This window comes from Botryllus schlosseri, chromosome 3 (assembly GCF_051294905.1).
Source record: "Botryllus schlosseri isolate E-star chromosome 3, Bs_hap1, whole genome shotgun sequence".
Lineage (NCBI taxonomy): Eukaryota > Metazoa > Chordata > Ascidiacea > Stolidobranchia > Styelidae > Botryllus > Botryllus schlosseri.
The window spans coordinates 19,270,335-19,284,772 of NC_137238.1; the positions used below are offsets into that span (position 1 = coordinate 19,270,335).

The following is a 14,438-nucleotide window of genomic DNA, read 5'->3' on the forward strand; positions in this document are numbered from 1 at the left end:
TTCACCCAAGGAACAGCTTCTCGAGTTAAGTATTCAAGTATAGCCGAAATCCCAAGATATTTGGTTAGCTACGCTTCTAATACAGATCACCAGAGACAATAAGCTCTAATTCCTGCAACACAAAGCTGGGGATAGAACTAATGTCACCAACTACCGTTCGATATCCGTTCTCCCATGCATCGGGGTTGTATTCGAAAAGTTGCTCCTCTTCCGCCTATCCTCATTCCCCGCCAAAATGTCTGTCATTTCCCCTCAACAATTTGGCTTCCGAAACATAAACACCAAACCGCACATGCCCTCCTAACAGTGGCCGAACAGTATTATGATATCTCAGAGAAGCGAAATGTGGGATGTAGCATTTTTCTCGATCTAAAAATGCGTTTGACTGCGTTGATCATAAAATTCTCATCTCAAAATTGGCACGTTACGGACTTCGGGGCCCACAACATGAGCTCATGAAAAGTTACCTCACAGGACGCCAACAAATGATTGTGATCTCAAACACCTTGTCCTCTCCTCACCTGGTGACCTGTGGTGTACCCCTAGGCTCAGTACTTGGACCGGTCCTCTTCACCTTATATGTCAACGAAATTTTTGAAACCTCCTCATTGAACACCATATTGTTCGCTGATGATACTCACCTCCTCTCTTCCGCATCTTCGACGGCAGAGCTGGATGCCCCTGACTAGTGACCAAATGCCTAAAGTCCATGAGTGGACGGCCCAGAATGACCTTTGCATAAACGCCTCGAAATCCCAATTGCTGACAGTAAATTCGAAAAATAAGCTAACCGTTAATATCGCTGGTCAGCCCGTTTCCAACGCAGATAATGCCAAATATGTCGGGGTTTTACTGGACTCGAACATGTCCTGATTGAAGAGTCATATTCAGCCCCGGCCTAGACACTAGATTATCACCAAAGTGCGGCCTGTTCTACAGCCTCAGGCGCTTCATGCCAGCATGGGTTCTTCTCATACTCTTTAAATACTTAATCCAATCGAAGTTACATTATGGCATTCTCTGTTGCGGGGCTGCCAGTAAAACTGCACTCAAGCCACTGCAAAAACTACAGCATAAAGTACTCCGAATTCTAGCTAGGGCAATTACTACTAAATAAATACAGTCCATCCTCAAAATTACCGGACCACGACTGACCTATCGATCTCGCTTTCCATGACATGCCGCCCTATTTCTTGTCGCTTTCTTTTTTCTATACTATCTTCTTTACTTTTTTCAGTGTGCATGCCTCCTCTTTACATCGCCTAGGACAAGGTGGGTGTCTGATTCCATAGATTACTCCAAGTCGCTTCGACATCTTCCTGTCTTTTCATTGTATCGCATTTTTGTGGTGTATTGAACTGATAAAAATCGCTAATAAACCAATGATGATGAATGACGAGGCTACAGGACGGCCACCAATCCACAAATAACACGAAATCTGTATTGTGGATATTCGAGCGGGTTTCTACCACTCTACCACTCTACTCTCTAGGGCGGTGGTTCCCAACCTGGGGGCGCTCACCCCTTGGGAGGGCGTGAAAGCATCTGAAGGGGGCGCGAAGAAGCGGTCAACTGAAAAAAATTTCTAACCCTGCGCGATTTACCTCCAATTAACGCGTTTTTCTATATAAATAGAACGAATTTCATATTTTTGAATTCTCTCATCAACAGTCATAACCTTCCATGCCATCAAACAATCTGTTGGGGTTGCTAGCATCCCGGTTGGATTTTGTGATATGACGATAAGGGGCCGCGAAATTTTTTACCATCATAAAGGGGGCGTGTCGGAAAAGGGTTGAGAACCACTACTCTAGGGAGTCGGACTGGAAAAATAAACTTTTTTAGTTAACAGAAGAGTATTTGCCGTGGAAATTTTCAAATAAGAATTATTATTATTATTATTATGTATAAAAACATTTAGTGGTGCTTTTCGCATCGAAGGCTTTTTGCACCACGGCGATTTAGACATTTTGATCAAAATGATAGCATGAAATGTCACGAAAATACAAGATGAGTACGTAGCTAAATGCGACGCTTTGACTCTCGTATGAAGTCCAGTAGATCGGCAATAATGTTGCTGTCCGTTAAAAGGTTATATAGCTGGAAAGGTACGTTCTTTGTCTGCGCGATATGTTGTAGCTTTCTTCTTATCTCAGTCAGATGTGAGCAGGTCATAATATAGTGTTCGACCGTTTCTAATTCGCCGCAATGCTCGCACAATGGTGATTCCGAGCAGCCAATGTGGTAGAGATGTGCATTGAGTCCGCAGTGACCGGTGCGTAGTCGAAACAGCGTAGCTTCGCTGCGTCTTGGTGGGACTGATGGTAATTTCACCTCCAGATTTGGTCGGAAGATTTTGTAATGACTTCCTGTTTCTGAATCGAGATATTCCCGGTTCCAAATAGCTTTGCATTTATGTAAAGCGATTTTCTTTGCATCGTCTATAGGGATGTCATGAATTGTGATGGCACGGTGTGACGATGTCGCCTCCTTGGCCAGACGATCGGCTACTTCATTGCCGGGAATTCCTGCGTGGCCCGGAATCCATATGAGCGTGATTAATTAATTAATTAATTAATTAATTAATTAATTAATAAGAATTGATCTAACTTATATGAATTGTAATAAAGGTGTCCTCCTTCCGGACCTCAAAATAATACGATAACCCTATAGTAGTTTATATATTATCCACTCAATTCGTGGTTTGCATATCATTAGAATATGAACAGAAATGTGTAGGCCTACTCAATAATGTTCGATAAATGATACTTTCAAAGCGACTTTTTATTGACCAATATATAACGGAAGTCGCCTAAATGTGTATGCTCGATCGTACTAGGTCAAGGAATCTAGAAACCTAGAAACTATTCAACTTCGTAAGACTCTCAAAGAAAGGTGCCATATTTGCTTTCGAGTTGATGCATGGTGTTGCAGTAGATTGTAAATAGTTGTTTTAGCATAAATAACCGGACCAAGTTAGATATAGGTTGAGGATGCTTTATGTTGCCGTTCTTACCGCGCAGTGTTTTACCAAAATTGCCGACAATGTACAATTTGTCCAAAAGCATTCGTCATGAGCAGACGAATCCGTGAGGGCCTGTCGTGTCGTGGACTCATGGTAGCTTAACGACAAACGTAATAGTACTATGGTCACTATTCGATCGCAGGTTACAACAGTGTTTTTAAAATGAAGGTTCGTATATAAACGATAGGTTAGAAATGTATGTTTAAAATCGATAGTTTTTAGCGATATTCCACCGCATTTAGTCTGTCTATAGCCTGTTGTAACTCAATACGCTTCGAAGATACAGCATTTCGAAACTGCAATGTCAGTAAGTGCGCTGTAAACCGCAATGTCTTTGATCGCGGTCTCGAGGTTTATAGCGTCAACACAAGGAAGATGTTCCTTACATAAAGACAGTCCAACGCTTTAGATAACGACACATTGTCATTGTTACCACACTAGTTATACAAAAGGAAGTAAAGAAAGCAAGGTATAGTTTAGCTATAGCTACTCTACAATGTAGCGAGATGTACTAAGGGCTAAAAGTCATGCAGATTCACAAACTACTTAGCGACAAAAGCCGATAAGTGCAAAGTTTCACAATTTGGCCGAATTTCGTTTTATGTATTGCAATTGCAGCAGGCTTGGAAGTCAGAGATCAAGACTCGGGTGATTATTGCAGGTTGAAATACATGGACTAGTTTGATACCTGGAAGTGAATGTGCAATTGCGGATCATCTCCCGGTTAAGTACGCAAATTGATCCTGAGTAGTTAGTGCGAACTCATGTGGTAGGGCGTACTTAGCAGTTACACAGCCACCTAGGGCACCCAATGCACAAATTTTGCATTTATTACGTTATTCACGATGCGTTGCCCATGTGTGGTTTTGAATGCCAATCTGCTAGTGTACACTGTGTACAGTACATCTACAGCACAACCTATTTATTGGGTACAATTTTCTCGTTCGCATGATGTCAGGTAAAGGTAAGCGTTTAAGTGTATTCCAAACATCGGAAGTCATCGCAAAGTTGTGTGTGCCGTCCGCTCCGAGTAAAATAAGTATCGTAAGAGAGTATGACATGAGTGAAGCTGATATCTGAGAGATTTTGAAAAACCGGGATGTTAATTCGAAAGCGTTCTGCTGTAATGTCTGCAGAGACGAAGACAAAAAAGTTTCGAGCATCCGTTGGTCGGCTTCCTGAGCGGGAAGATATTCTATGTTTTTGGATTGATAGCACGCACCATACAAGTCTTCCTGTTCCCTCTCACTGCTCATTGCAAAACCAAAAAAATACCTCAACAATTATCGATATCAGAAGATGATTTTTCAAGCGCCGTCGCAGTGGCTTAGCCGATTCAGAGCACTTCAAGGATTGCAGGAAGTTCTCCTTCGTGGTGAAGGAGCTGAAGCGGATAAGTGAGACACCAAGATTTTGGCTACATTAAATTATTTACATGCAATAATTGCACGGTATGATCCTGAAAATGTGTATAACGTGGTTCAAACAGGGTTGTTTTTCGTCTGCTACCTAGCCTACATATAGCCTGCCTTGCTTATGACATTCTAATATCCAAGCAGCATCCGAGGGAAGAAGAAAGCTAAAGACCGTATGTCTCCTGTTGTTTGTGCAAATGCCACATGAACACACAAAGTTGCATGCACAATGCACATTGATTGGGAAACCTAGATCTCAGGAATCTAGGATTCACAGGTGATTTTGGGTGACGTGAATGAGGTGAGATTTAAAATGAGGACACAAACAATGAAATGAGGCTGGTCCCAGCAACAATTGGGCACCTGTCGAAAACAGCATCGTTTCTTATGTCTATGAACAACTTTACAACAAAGTGCTTGAAGTTGCGCATCAATTGCTGTGTCCTGCCTTACAAGATCAAGCAGGAGGTGCTTACGACAATCTCAAAAGCACTTTTGAATGCTTTCAGCGAAAATTGAGACAGATGACGCGGGAAGCCAAGCAAAAAAAATAACGCAAAATATGCATCAGATGACTATGCACAACATGAACTATTGTTAAGTTGCCGTTTAACTTTTCCTGACATCCAGTTAATTGTGCTTAGCTTACTGCTTGAAATGAATCAATTGTTGAAAAAGCTGAACCCAGAATTTCTGAAGAATTTTTGCGTACTTATCTGGGATGCGAACTTAAACGGGTGCGTACTTAACCGGGAGTTTTAATCAGGGGTTAACTGTAATACGGACTTCCTCTAAGAATGTAATTGAGGGGGCCGAATTATCTTAGTCATTGCGTGCTGCATACATGTATGTACCTATGCTACGTTTCTCAGTTAGCTGATAGCAGAATAGTAATAGCGGAAGGATATGTTTGGAGACATCACTCAAGTCGATACAACAGGGGCTTCTCAGAAGACAGCGAGTCAAAACCAACTCACTTACAGTGGTACGTTTACGGTAATTACGGTCATAACAGTTAACTTGAAATCACAAACAGGCCTATATATTAGGGTTACCTTATTTTGGAATCGGGAAAGGGGGACAGCTTTATCAATCCAGAAAAGTTAGTATAGATCAAAACTGAAATCAGTCGATTTCGCCATTTTTGCTGAAAACTTTGGTGGGTTGGCTAAAAAAAAAGAGGTCGTCGTTTTCGATCGTACCACGGATTTCCTGTGTACAGTCATTTACGCCCATTTCACTCGGAAGCTGTAAAGGAGGACGAATTGCAAAAAAGAGGACATTTAGGCATCCTCGGAGTTCATTTTCAAAAACTTGAAAAAGTAGGACAAATCCTGCTAAAGGAGGACGTATGATGGTAACCAGTGTTGGGATGACTCGAGTCAGAAACACTGGTGTAACCCGTGAGAGCTGCCACTAATTCAATGATTGTACGTTTTACTGATCCTCCATTGTTCTCTCACAAATAAATTGACCGAAAACGAACTGATCCAAGCTTACAGCTTATACGTTGTCGTAAAATAGTATAGTAAAGTAAATTAATAGCAAAATGACTATTTCTGTTCTATGTTCCTACCTAACAAAGCCTCTTGTTTAATTGAAATTAAATTCGAATATATAGCCGATCCTCAACCATTGGCGCAGGGTCGAATTGTATCATATCAATTTGTAAATGGGTAATGTAGCCTATTGCATCTTATCAATTCCTTTCTTTATTCTCTATTTTGGCTGGCAACAATAAACTGAAACTATACAATTGCTAACGTAGTCAGCAGTTTTACGTATATGTGAGCGATACAGACCCTCTTTACGTGTATATTTAACTCTATATTCGTTCATCGCTTCAAAATCAATGACCCCTCAATCTGTATTTCAGACAGCTAGCAAAATGCAATGACGTAATCATGCATCATACTTCGGAAACTTCGACTTGAATTGTGACTTGACTCGTGACGTGACTTGACTTGACTTGACTTGACTTGACTTGACTTGACTTGACTTGACTTGACTTGACTTGACTTGACTTGACTTGACTTGACTTGACTTGACTTGACTTGACTTGACTTGACTTGACTTGACTTGACTTGACTTGACTTGACTTGACTTGACTTGACTTGACTTGACTTGACTTGACTTGACTTGACTTGACTTGACTTGACTTGACTTGACTTGACTTGACTTGACTTGACTTGACTTGACTTGACTTGACTTGACTTGACTTGACTTGACTTGACTTGACTTGACTTGACTTGACTTGACTTGACTTGACTTGACTTGACTTGACTTGACTTGACTTGACTTGACTTGACTTGACTTGACTTGACTTGACTTGACTTGACTTGACTTGACTTGACTTGACTTGACTTGACTTGACTTGACTTGACTTGACTTGATTTGAATTGACTTGACTTGACTCGACTTGACTCGAGTCACCTTCAAAAATCGAGTGACTTGACTTGACTCGAGTCACTTTCGAAAATCGATTGACTTGACTTGACTCGAGTCAAAATGTGCAATGACTTGGAATGACTCGTGACCCGAAGGTAGTGACTTGTTCCCTACAATATATACTTTTGTAAACTCATCAAGTCACATATATTACATTCCCCTCTGTGGTAACGCTGGAAGACCAGTCGTTCATGACCCATTGCGTTTGATGAAAACCTAGCCTTTTTGAACATTCCTTGTTATCCAGAGATTTGAATTTAAAATGCCGAATTCAATGCTATCAAATCTACATACGTGTATGCACTCGAAGGCTATACAATTATATGTTATTACGTTATTTTGTTGGCCAGTATCGTGATAGTCCGGGTATAATTGTTCATTCGAACATATTGATACCAAACCACATAATTTATCCCCTATCTCTTTCCCCTCTTTCTCCCCCCCTCTCTCTCCCTCTATCTGTATCAGAGATGAGCAGGATTTAATTTTAGATGAAAATACTTTATCCAGATTAGGATTATACTGAAGCTGAGTTTCGATTCGAGCTTGTACGTGGAATTTTTAATTATTTGTCATTTACTTGCGACTTTTTAAAATATTTTTGTCATTACCGGATATGGACTTGTATTAGTGGACTATATTTAGAGTGAATTATGGATTTCGATTTCAAATCCAAAACATTTTAAATATACTCATCTCGACTTTCTATCACAAATCCAGGTGTGCCAGCTTCGGAGCGAATAGCCGAAAGGGACGAGGTCCACGTGCGCAAATACATTGACATCATCTCCCAAGTCGCCAAGGAAACAGGCGTAGATTCTTGCGTCCTTTGCGGTAAACTATACAAGTGAAATAAATTTCCGGTGCGTGTATATGTAGGCTATTCCTCCTATGTATTACCCACATGTATCATGAGTCGCGAATCTCGTGGAGATATTGCTGTACTGACGAAGGATGGCTTTGGATATGACGGGTGTGGGTTCGGTCTCATGCAGGTCTGACAGTGCAATGCTCATTTGTCTTCGTTTAGTAGACGCTGTCACGCGTTTAGTGACAACCACTTTGGTAGACAGTGGACCACACGACACAGCATATTCCCTTTTAAAACAGACATCTGATGTTTAAAATAAAAATTCATGCAAAACAAACACGCAAAACATGGCTTTTGGTAAAGACATAATTTTTATTATTTTTAACGCCTTTTCAGGCAACCTTCTGAAAAACCATTACCGGATTCCAGTAACTATAGCACACTTGTTCACAACGAAATGTTCAAGGCAGTGGTTCCTACAGCCTTTAGTACCACGTGGAACACTAACCCTAATCTGCAAGCCTTCACGGAACCCCAAATTTCCCAAAATCCACCAAAATCCACAGTCAAATAGATTAGTTGTGAACAAAGTAAACTTTGCATCAACAGAGTGTTAAAATGAAAACACTTTAATGAATATTGTTGAAAATCAGTACCACTTCTGCTGTTCCCATTTAGATTCCAGTTCACAAGTGCGAAACTTTACCGTGGAAAGTGTCACCGTATTGTTGGGGCGAAACGCAACAACGTGATACCAATTGCTCAATTGAAAATGAGCTTATAAATAAAGGAGATGAATTTGGCATTACAGAATGTCAGGAATTAGATTTCGAACCCCCTGCTTACACCACTGCACACGACGTACACCACCACAACAGTCACAATTAAACTACTGATCGGGCCTAATTGCAAGCAACCAATGATGGTCAAGACTGTCATGGTTTCCAGCTTGCAACAGTCCAGAAAAATTATTAAACACTTGAGGCTCTCCACAATCAAATATAATTTGCTTCAGAATTATTTTCATATCTGAATGTGAGTTTTACGAATATTTACAGCAGAAACGAGGTTGTATTGTCAAAACACATACCCATATTTCGTCGACAGTTTCTTTCGTTTAGAGCTCTTAATTTAAGTGAAAACAAAATGCCATATTCGCATCGCCACTATACTCACAGTATTTCGTGGTTACTACTTACTCAAGTAAATCTAATTTTCAGCTAACTTTACTTCTGTTCGGTCATATTTTGGGAGAAAGTTTCTGACTTTTCGCTACTTAACTAGAACCAGAGGTGGTCAAAGTAGTCAAGAAAGCTACTCAAGTAGAAGAATAAGTAGCGACGAAAAAATCTACTCAAGTACGAGTAGAAGTACTTCTTCCATGAGCAACCTGAAACTACTTGAAGTAGAAGTAGAATTGACTGACTTTAAAAGTACTCAAGTAAGTAAGTAGTTGTGAAAACGATCCTAATTCGTTCACATGGATTGTAAAAAGGTGCAAATTGAGCTATGCGAAAGGTGAAGAGCTTGATTCATATTGATGCATACCAACAGGTATCCAATTTTCGATAGCATAAGCATTCATCAACATCATGATAGTATTGATATGGAAATGCGATACTAATCCTCTGTTTTCTCGAATAGCACGTTTTAGAAAATAGCATGATACGGCGCCATCCCCCATATTATAAGGCCCGTAGTTTAGTCAAAAAGCAATACGGAGAAGTTGTATAGGATACGGTGCGCGATTAGTAATTGTTAATAAAAAATATGGTGGACCGTAAAAATGCCATATTGTGTAGCTTTATTTCCGGAAATTAAAGGCATTACTACACTTGCTTTTATACTTCAACATGTATGTTATCCAGACAAAAGAGCTGGTGTGGTGGAGTGCTAAAACAGCTCTAAAACTAAAAAAAGTCAGAGTCCACGTTTCCAGATTAGGACACGCCATGGACATGCTAGATTACGATATGACAAGTAAATGCTAGATTACGAAACATCAGTTTCAAACGTTATGATGAGCCATATATACTGTGATGAATTATTTCATATGGGCGAAGGGCGACAATGTGGTGTAAACGGAACCACGCCAACCCGCGACCTAAATTATATACCAATACTTCGTGAAATCATACTGGTACCTCCGCCTCCACTGCGCGCGAGGCGCGACGAAAATTCTTGGCATTATTCAACTATTGTGAAAATTAAATGTTGATTCTCCGTGAAAACAGCCCCGAAATTTCTCAGGCTCTCTTTATGATTGGAAGATTGAACTACTTCTACTTGACAAACTGAAAATAGCGAAAAGTAAGTAAGTAGATCACAAAATATTACGAAGTAGAAGTATCGAAAATCAGATCTACTTGAGTAAGTACCAGAAGTATAGGAAAACTACTTGAGTACTTCGAAAAAGTAGAAGTACTTCGTTACTGACCAGTGACCACCTCTGACTAGAACTATTATGCTATTATCAAGATAATTTGTATAACGGTTTGTTTGTGGTATTCATTGTGTTTGTCGACTACATACAATGGTCATTTACACCTGGCCGATATTTCCTATTTTTTGATTCCGTAGTTGCCGACTTGTAGCACGACCCACTTCTAGGATATTTTTAAGACACCGCTGGAGACCGAATGAGATGGTAAGGAAATACTCGATAAACCTTCAACATTTATAGGTAGGAATTCTGGAGTCGACCTCGGACCCACAACCGATTGGTGTTGAAGCTGTGAATTATACGAGTACGCTATATCTCCACTCGCGTAGCGGTTGCGTGGCTTACGTGTGCAATTTCTGACTGCATGGTGATCCATATGATCGAGATACGTCACTGTTATTATAGAGTAGGGCGGAGGTCTCAAACACGCGGTTTGTAAGAACATTTTGTGCGGCCCGCGAAGGCATTTTGGAATTTCAAGTATTCGACAATATCTAGAAGTGTCACATATCTTGTTTAGATTCAAGATCTTAAAGTTCACTCTTAAACTACTATACAAAAAGCTGAAATCTAAACAAACGTCACTATCACATCACTTTTAAAATCTACCATGCGGTGGAAGATCGCAGTTACGTCACATTTCAGGTTCATGATGATAAAATATGACCCGTTGATGATTCGTGACTGAAAATTGTGATTTTGTTTGGTGCGACCATTCGTAAAATACTCGATTTTGGATTGACTGGGTGATAAATTTAAATGACTCGAGTTGAGTCGGGTTAAACGTTAAAACCAAAGAAGGACTTGCGTTTCGAAATAGTGACTTGGTAATCCTACGGACGTAGCAATCTGTGAGACTGTGGTGGGCATTGGATTATATATCGAAAGCTCGTAGCTTGCGTTGCGTAGGGTATATAGATATCTAATCAGGTCTCTATCGAAACCATTAGCCAAGTCGTGCCAAGCGAGAACGGTATCATAGTAAATTATATTCTCACGATGTTTGTGGGATGCCTGTCTGCAAGGTACCGTCAAAAAGGCCTACTTGGATATCATACATTGAATACTCCTATTATTGAAGCTGCGGCCCGCAGCGTCATCAAAAATTAGGAAATTGACCCGCGAGCACATTTGAGTTTGAGACCTCTGGAGTAGAGCGAAACGTTTGGAATTATACGATCTGCCATTCCATACAACATATATATATCCGTAGCGATCACCATCTTATTTACTACTGGCCTTGTAATGCGGGGAAAGCGCCATATCGTGACATTTTCTGAAATGGCCCCCGAGGTAAAAAGAAAGTTAAGTTCGATAGAAAAGTAAATTTCATATCACATGATGTGTCTCATTTCTTATTTTGACGAAATTAGATATCTCATGGGATGTAGCAACATGGAACCAGATCTCTGTACCGTACATATATGTCAGTATCCAGGTTTTGAGATCGTATTTAGGACTGCTTTTCAAAACTAGTTACCTACTTGAGTAGTTTTCAAAGAAAATTTTTCAAGGAAGTTTTCAAGGAAATTCTTCTTCTCCTTGAAGTAGTTTTGAGCTGCTCCGAAAAGCGCTACTTCTGTTCGCACTTGAGTAGAGTTATGCGTCTCTACTTTTACTTCTACTTGAGTAGCTTTCTTGACTTCCTTGACCACTATTGCGTTCCCAGGCAAGGTCACACTGGGTTTCCGGTAGTGTTTAACGCGTAATGAAAGATAAGGCACAACCTTCCTTGGGTCTCTTGAATCTTCAATAAGTTATTACAATGCCTTATGAATACGGTAAACTGAAAACAAAATACAAATACACAAGCTAACTCTAACTTAACTGAAAAAAATACCGACTTTCCCGGCTCCAATCTCACCACATCTCACTACTCCCGCGTCATCCTACTATACAAAAATGATTCAAGCCGGATATGACGTCAGTACTAATTAAAGGTGAATGGTACACATCGATACTTCGTCTCTAACAATCATCTCTGCTCATTCCATGATGCAGGTCGACAAGAGATACCACACTTTGCAAGGAGGACCCGACTCTATCGAGCACATTCGTCAGGCGGCGGGTAAGGGCTAGTTTTTAACAGACTCATTTCGAAATCCATTTGTGATTGGAAAGCATAAGCGTTTGAGAGACACTGGTCCAACCAACACACCCACAATGGCGCGCAAGGAATAGTTCAAGACGACTAATGCCTCACAAATAAGTGATATTATCGAAGTTATATCCCGTTGCCGTGACATGAGCTAGATCAGTTGGCTTCCAATAGTTTTGCTAAAGAAAAGTAATGTAAATCTACCAGAAAACTACTTTTCAAAATCTAAAATGTAAAAGTGACTAGATTGCCTGTTGATGGATAAGTAGAAGTAATCACTTTGTAGGTAGTGCAAGTAAGTAATACTTGGTCAAGTAGGCCCTACTCCGATAAAGTAAAAGTTGCCTACTTCGTAGTTGACCCCTCCTTTAATGGGTTGGGTATATATCATAGTTTTTCCACTCAATGACAAAATCCATTCGAATAATTTTGGTATCAGGTATTCTAATCGAGAAGATCCGGGCTGTGCAGGGAATGCATGCGGACTGGACCAAAAATCAGGTCCTGAAAGGAGGAATAGCTGCTTACAATATGGGCGAGAAGAATGTGCGAACATTGGACCGCATGGATGTTGGCTCTGCAGGCGGAGACTACAGCAGTGACGTTGTCGCGCGATCTATTTGGTTCAAGAGAAACGGGTTCTAGGCTTTTGGGGACCACTGCCGGCATTGTAGCGTCGCCAAACGTGCGACTATATCCCTGCTTTAACTGCATGCATTCCGTGGTTTTCAAATGTTGTTGTTGGGGTTGTTGCTGTTGAAAAGCTCAGACTGAAAGTGAGCCGTGTCGGCAGCAGAGACCACAATGGGGACACACGGGAGCGAGGCAGGCTGGCGATTGTAACTGAGAGTAAGAATGAAAGTCGTTCTCAAAGAGTACGAGAGTATAGCAGAAAAAAGACAATTTTCGTACTATATTTCCATTTTGCTTTTACAATATAGGGCAAACTTTCTAGATCGCGGTTCGCTTTCAACTTCTGAATTCATTCGCGGACTGCACCATATACAATTGCAATTATAGACCAAAACGCAAAATTGTTGTTTGATTATATAGCAGGGGCGGGCAACATACGGCCCGCGACTGGATTTTGTCCGGCCCGCCGACAGTTTCCCGTCTTACATGATAATGTGGCCCGCGGCCCCAGTCTGTCGAGATCCCCCACTACTTTGTCAAAACAGTCCGAACTCACCCCAGACACGAAGTTCAAATGGCAACACAGTCCTAACACACCCAAGACATGATGTCGGACCACACCCCAGACATGATGTCCACACACACCCCAGAATCGATGTCCGAACACACCCTACTACTAATGCATTTCCATGTGCAAATGAAGTGTGCTCTTGAAACTGCAATTTCATCACTTTACAGTCTCAAAACCAAAATCAAACAGCTATGAACGAAGTCTCCTTGAAGCAAACTTTCCTTTAAGATCCTATTTTCCAAAATATTTTAATATGTTTTTGAGCAAACCGCAGTCTAAATCGTGTAACGCCTGGCTGATTTTCGACCATTTACCACATTCCCCCTCAATTTAACCGTTCACCGTAACCTACAAGGCATTAAATTTCACTTGAAAATATAGACGATCAGACAAGCTTCAGATAAATCCAAGTGCCGTATCTCAACTGTCGTCTAACATCTAGCTACACCTTCTTGAATATTGCATTGATAAAACCTGAAAGTGCAGACCCAAAATGAGCAGAAAATTGTGAATTTTCAAAGTGACTTAACTTTTGACCCCAAATTCCAATTTTCATGAAATAAAGTTCATCCTGTTTGAAATTCGCTCATCTGTGCGTGTACTAAATTTCAGGAGATTTGAAGAGGTAGTGGTGGGAACATCGGTTGTCTGTGCAGGGAATTGCCCTTCAATGAAATGTTTAAATAATGGGCATGAGCACCCTTAATATTGAGATTTGGGGTGGATTGTCAGTGATTACACCTATGGTTTCGAAAATCGAATGTTTTGGTTCGATTCCTGCCGACCGGCAATTCAATAGAATAAAGTGTTTAAAACACTGCTGTTTTTTAATGCAAGCGAAGCCGTAACCAACAAAAACTGGTATCGCAATTTCTACCATTCTTCGACCTAGTTCGATTGCAGGACCGTATCAAAGAACACATTCCACCGTCTATCAAATTGTATATTTCGTTGTCGCAGCAACCATGTGTCTTCGAATAAAACCAGGTAAAAA

At 40.6% G+C, this 14,438-nt stretch overlaps 2 protein-coding genes across 2 annotated transcripts in view; one reads left to right on the forward strand and one right to left on the reverse strand.

Moving 5' to 3' along the window:
* The window catches only part of LOC145435953 (uncharacterized), a 73,394-nt gene that overhangs the window by 4,466 nt on the left and 54,490 nt on the right, over nucleotides 1-14,438 (reverse strand). The window lies entirely within an intron of this gene.
* LOC145435960 (lysozyme g-like) lies at nucleotides 4,452-14,022 on the forward strand. Its single transcript, XM_080313242.1, has 5 exons — nucleotides 4,452-5,425; nucleotides 7,609-7,722; nucleotides 7,795-7,883; nucleotides 12,144-12,210; nucleotides 12,680-14,022. The coding sequence occupies exons 1-5, from the start codon at nucleotides 5,347-5,349 to the stop codon at nucleotides 12,883-12,885; spliced, it is 555 nt and encodes a 184-aa protein (XP_080169368.1). The 5' UTR covers nucleotides 4,452-5,346; the 3' UTR covers nucleotides 12,886-14,022.

Coding starts and splice junctions, on each gene's coding strand:
- LOC145435960 (XM_080313242.1), top strand. CDS start 5,347: ATGTTTGGAGACATCACTCAAGTCGATACAACAGGGGCTTCTCAGAAG. Junction 5,426..7,608: donor AAACCAACTCACTTACAGTG/GTACGTTTACGG, acceptor TCACAAATCCAG/GTGTGCCAGCTTCGGAGCGA. Junction 7,723..7,794: donor AGATTCTTGCGTCCTTTGCG/GTAAACTATACA, acceptor TATTACCCACAT/GTATCATGAGTCGCGAATCT.